The sequence below is a fragment of the Camelina sativa genome, chromosome 20, assembly GCF_000633955.1.
Source record: "Camelina sativa cultivar DH55 chromosome 20, Cs, whole genome shotgun sequence".
Classification (NCBI taxonomy): Eukaryota; Viridiplantae; Streptophyta; class Magnoliopsida; order Brassicales; family Brassicaceae; genus Camelina; species Camelina sativa.
Genome location: NC_025704.1, coordinates 28,867,949 through 28,873,579, shown reverse-complemented (window position 1 = coordinate 28,873,579; position 5,631 = coordinate 28,867,949). Strand labels below are relative to the sequence as shown.

At 36.6% G+C, this 5,631-nt stretch overlaps 1 protein-coding gene across 4 annotated transcripts in view; it reads right to left on the bottom strand.

The window, feature by feature from the left end:
* The window catches only part of LOC104771956 (homeobox-leucine zipper protein HDG5-like), a 7,436-nt gene extending 2,019 nt beyond the window's left edge, over positions 1-5,417 (bottom strand). Inside the window, exons 1-11 of one of the 4 annotated variants that reach the window (XM_010496584.2) lie at positions 5,308-5,417; positions 4,597-4,761; positions 4,247-4,482; positions 2,600-2,717; positions 2,147-2,329; positions 1,529-2,056; positions 1,342-1,440; positions 863-1,256; positions 511-779; positions 327-422; positions 3-248 (exon numbers count right to left, since the gene is read on the bottom strand). In XM_010496584.2, coding sequence (XP_010494886.1) covers positions 3-248; positions 327-422; positions 511-779; positions 863-1,256; positions 1,342-1,440; positions 1,529-2,056; positions 2,147-2,329; positions 2,600-2,717; positions 4,247-4,482; positions 4,597-4,740 — 2,313 coding nt within the window. In that variant the 5' untranslated portion in view covers positions 4,741-4,761; positions 5,308-5,417. Of the gene's footprint in view, positions 1-2; positions 249-326; positions 423-510; positions 780-862; positions 1,257-1,341; positions 1,441-1,528; positions 2,057-2,146; positions 2,330-2,599; positions 2,718-3,177; positions 3,414-3,527; positions 3,789-4,246; positions 4,483-4,596; positions 4,762-5,307 lie in introns of those variants that run through there. The other 3 variants (XM_010496589.2, XM_010496583.2, XM_010496588.2) reach the window with 3 other exon arrangements.

Sequence of the window (5,631 nt, the reverse complement as noted above, 5' to 3'; positions counted from 1 at the left end):
ACCTGAATCGCGACGGTGAGAAGACACGACGGAGGAGAATTCGAGTTGACGGAAATACCCTCCGGAGGATTCACTGGTACGATGGAGAACCCGAGGGGTAGAATCGGGATATTGGAAGAATCTTCACCGTTCATCGCGAGCTGGATTGAGTCAACGTCGACGGTGGAGTAGACGATTAAGCTACCTGAGTTATCGATAGAGCTCTCTTGAAGCATCAGCTCTACATTGTGCCATGAATTGCTCGCTACCTGTTAAAAAAAAATTCGAACTTGTTAAAGAAACAATTCAAAAGTTTGAATCTTTGAATTATTTGAATCAAATCTTACATTGATTCGAAGAAGAGAGATGCAGTTTCCAGGATGTGAACCATTAGCGATATGAGCAACTTCATGAGGTGAGTTCCCATTGAACAAAACCTCTAGCTGCAGAGTTAAAAAAATCGTTCAATTTGAAAGTGATGATAAGAATCAAGAACAGAACAGAGGGAAGAGTCTAGTTTGGGTTTATTACCAGAGATTGGTGATGTTGATCACGGATAAGATCAAAGACTTGGTGGTGAGTAAATGGAAGCCAAGTGGTTGATACAGCAGAAAGAAGAACTCCTGTAGGCTGACCAGGTTCACACATTTTCCTCGTTGTGATCCTCACAGTGTCTTTGCTTGTCTCAGACAAAGCTGTCCAAGATTGTCCATAGGCAGTGCTTATATTCACACAGAATGTTCTCACCATCCTCTGTGATAACCTCATCATGTTTCTCCTCGCTTCTGCTGATGATATCACTGCAAAGTGAAAACAGAGATTTAGTGATTATGCGGTTTTTAAGGGTTTTAAGGGGGGATATGAATTAATTTAGACTACTAGCCTCCAAGATCAGTTATGTTTCTAGCCATTAGACTAGCGATCCTCTCGCACTGTCTCTGCAACACGTCTAGCCAACGGTTAGCTCCAAAGGCCATCCCACTTTTCACATACTCAGCAAAGGTCTCGTGCACGTGCTTCTCGTCAACTTCCACATGCTCTACCCACTTGACTTGTGAGTATCCATTAGGCATGTCTTGAATGATACAGCCTGAAGGTTTCCTCTTATACTCATGAGGAGAATTAGTACTCGGTGGCTGCATTTGGTCATGGAAACTATCGATCGGGAAATCTACGATTGCCCAATTCCCGTTCTCCGCGTTTTGTTCCACATACCGTAGGAAATAAGCTTCCCGAGTTGGAACCAGTGGTGATAGTACCTGGAACTCTGCATACATCTTGTAACACATAACAACATAGATGTCATTAGCAAGAAACCAAATGCGTTTGTTCAGGGTGCATGGAATCGAATTACTAGATTACCAGTAGAAGAGAACCACTAGCTCCAGAGACTCCAGAGGAAATTATCTGAACCGTTTTGGCCCTAGCCACGATTGAACAGAACATCTCTGACCATTTATCCTTCAATTTAAAAAAAAAAAACACAAAGTTAATTTGTAATTAAAGTAACCAAATCAGAGTTGTTTGGGAAAAGTTCACTAATACTCACAGCGTTTAGAAATGCGTCAACTAGCGTTATGCTGTTCATGATAACGACTGAATTTGCCTTTGAAGCTTCTCGAGCAAAATCTGCTTTGTTGTTATGATTCTCCACTGGCCATGGGAACAACCTCATGTACTCTTCCTCGTTCAGACACAAAATCTCGCCGCTGATCTTGTCTGATTTCTTCTTTATCCACAAAGGCTCTTCCGCATCACACATTTTAGTTAGTTCTTGGACACAAGAGACAGCTATTTCCATAGCGATAACCTTTTCTTCCTCCGCAAGTAACATGTTGTTGTTGTTGTTGTTGACAGTTTGATCTGGGAAGAAACAAGTTGTATCTTGTGAAGGGAGCATCATCATGTCAGCACAAGAATGTTCTGGAAAGTTCCCAGCGTATACGCTCATGTCTAGCTCCAATGAAGGTTGATGATGTGGAAGCGTAGAAGAAGGATCGATCAACGGCTGAGATGATGGCATGGATTGCATCGGACGGCCAGTGTATCTTGAAGTGATGCAGCATATACGATCAAGCTGTGGAATCGACAATAAATCTGTTAGGGCAGGACATTCTCACAAATGTACCAAGTTGAATGCAAATGGTTAGAATTAACTGGACTTTACCTCTTCACGGAGGCGACAATTCTCAATGTGGAGTTCATTGAAAGGAATGTCACCGAGGACGGTGGGGCCGCCGCAAGAAGGACATGAGAGGCACCGTAGCTCCCCCTGAAGATGGCAATTCTCCGACTTAAGATTAGCATTCTCTGCCCTTAACATCGCATTCTCTGTTCTGTCTTGTTGTGCCTATATATTGATTCACCTCACAAAATTAATTAACTAGTTTGTATAAAACGATATTTTTATAATTAGTTATTATGAATGAACTTATTAATTTCAAGATTTCATCATCACAAGTTGAAACTTTCATGCTCAACTCTATTTAAACTTACGATGACCCTACACTTGAAGATTAAGATGATATTATCGAATAGTAGTTGTTACAAAAGTATATATACATGGAAAGCAATGTTTGGTTACTATTAAAGTGAGAGAGTGTAGTAATCTGATAATTACCTTCATTTGGGTACGCCTATTTTGGAACCAAAACTTAACTTGTCGTGGCTTGAGACCAAGTTCAGCACTTAATCTCTTTCTTTGTTTGTCGTCTGGATGAGGATTTTCTTTAAACAACCTACAAAGATATAATCTTAATCACTACTTCAATGAAAAGTTAAATTTCCAATCATGAGATGTTTTATATACAAAAAAAAAATGTCTTAAAGGTGTGTTCAGTTAGATAAAACAAACAAAAACTAATCTATAAATCTAACCACAACCAAATACAGAAAATGTTCACCTTTTTGTTGGTTTAATTTCTTTAAATTTTGATTTAGTATCAAACCGTAATCAAAGAGAACCTTTAAATCAGGATTAGAAAAAAATATCCATTTCTAAACCGAAACTAAAACCAAAAAACTATACCAAACCTCGTAGAACTAGATGTGTCAACTTCGATATAGTTCGTAGATTTTAAAAACCAAAAATCCAAAAAACTTATGAGAATGAACTGAGAACCAGATAAAAAAAAAACGCACCCGAGTGGATAAAATAACATAAAACATATACTAAAATATAATGGCAAAAAAACATACGCTTCCATTTCTTGGATCTGACGATTAGTGTGTCTGTGATAACGTTTCTTCTTAGCCGGAGGAGGTTGTTCATCGTCTTGAAGTTCATTAACATCAGATTCGTTTCCGAACTTTGGATCCTCTGCTTGCTCACTACCCGACCCGAATGACCCACCTGCCGACCCGTTTTCCATCATTTCCTCTACTGTTCCATCTCCCATCATCATCATCATACTCATCATCCCATGCTCCTCCTTCTACCAAAAAAAAGAAAAACTCAATGCTTTAGAAACAAAAAAAAAACTTGAAAAAGTTCAAAAATAACAAAAAAAAAAATAGAGGAAGGTGGAAAGCTTTAATCAAGAACAAACCGGGATGATGGATGAAAATGAGTTGAAAGGGATGAAATTAAAGTTAGGGTTTTGGATTGTTCCTGGTGAAGAAGAAGACGGCTGCTGTGAAGCAAATCTCATGTTGTCCGAAGTCATCACATTACCTTCTCCGATTGACAACATCACTTAGAATATTTAAAACCCCTAATGATGATTAACAAAGATCTCAGTTAGGGTTTTACTTTGAAATCTTGAAGAAGTAAAAGACTCAAAAGATGGAATCAGTGCATGGAAATGCAGAAAATATTTTTTTCTTAAAAAAATCTTANATGAAAAGTTAAATTTCCAATCATGAGATGTTTTATATACAAAAAAAAAATGTCTTAAAGGTGTGTTCAGTTAGATAAAACAAACAAAAACTAATCTATAAATCTAACCACAACCAAATACAGAAAATGTTCACCTTTTTGTTGGTTTAATTTCTTTAAATTTTGATTTAGTATCAAACCGTAATCAAAGAGAACCTTTAAATCAGGATTAGAAAAAAATATCCATTTCTAAACCGAAACTAAAACCAAAAAACTATACCAAACCTCGTAGAACTAGATGTGTCAACTTCGATATAGTTCGTAGATTTTAAAAACCAAAAATCCAAAAAACTTATGAGAATGAACTGAGAACCAGATAAAAAAAAAACGCACCCGAGTGGATAAAATAACATAAAACATATACTAAAATATAATGGCAAAAAAACATACGCTTCCATTTCTTGGATCTGACGATTAGTGTGTCTGTGATAACGTTTCTTCTTAGCCGGAGGAGGTTGTTCATCGTCTTGAAGTTCATTAACATCAGATTCGTTTCCGAACTTTGGATCCTCTGCTTGCTCACTACCCGACCCGAATGACCCACCTGCCGACCCGTTTTCCATCATTTCCTCTACTGTTCCATCTCCCATCATCATCATCATACTCATCATCCCATGCTCCTCCTTCTACCAAAAAAAAGAAAAACTCAATGCTTTAGAAACAAAAAAAAAACTTGAAAAAGTTCAAAAATAACAAAAAAAAAAATAGAGGAAGGTGGAAAGCTTTAATCAAGAACAAACCGGGATGATGGATGAAAATGAGTTGAAAGGGATGAAATTAAAGTTAGGGTTTTGGATTGTTCCTGGTGAAGAAGAAGACGGCTGCTGTGAAGCAAATCTCATGTTGTCCGAAGTCATCACATTACCTTCTCCGATTGACAACATCACTTAGAATATTTAAAACCCCTAATGATGATTAACAAAGATCTCAGTTAGGGTTTTACTTTGAAATCTTGAAGAAGTAAAAGACTCAAAAGATGGAATCAGTGCATGGAAATGCAGAAAATATTTTTTTCTTAAAAAAATCTTAAAAATTAATCTCTCAAATGCAGGAGGAGCAAAGCATGAAAGAAACGATTTAATTACCAGAGAAGACAGCTAGATCGGTTCATTTGCTCAGAAAATATTTTAAATTAAATACAGCAAAAAACATTACTGATGAAAAAAACATTTATTGCTCATGAAATCTTTTCAAAGTTTTAAAGAAAAAACAGGTCCAACTAATTTTTTTTTTTAAATAATAATATAAAGACACTATCTGAGCATTCATGAGAAGAAGATATATGGATTAAGGAGAAAATATTCCAAAAAAAAAAAACGTTCATGAGATATTCTAAAAATTAGGGTTTGTGTAGAGATTAAAAAAAACACAACATAAACCAGATAATGCTACTGTTTCTACTGATTTTTTTCCATAGAAACATATAGAGATTTTTCTTTTCACTTTCTTACCTTGTTTAGCTTCAATGAAAAATGAAAGAGAGAAAGAAAAAAAAACTAAGAATCGCAAAGAGTTTTTTTTTGGAGCTTTCACAGTCTCTCTCCCTCTGTCTAAGTTTTTTTTTTTCTTTCCTTTTGCAATAAATGGAGGAGTAAATTTCTCATTAAATACTTACCGGACCAGAAGGGTAAACGGCAGACTTTTAGTTTTAACGGCGATTATTGACGGAGTGTAACGTATGAAAAAACAGTAACGCTCGTCTAACTCTTTCCGTCAACTTTACCATCTTGACACGTGGAGTTATATCAGTGGGAGTCCGTACGTTACACCCTCGA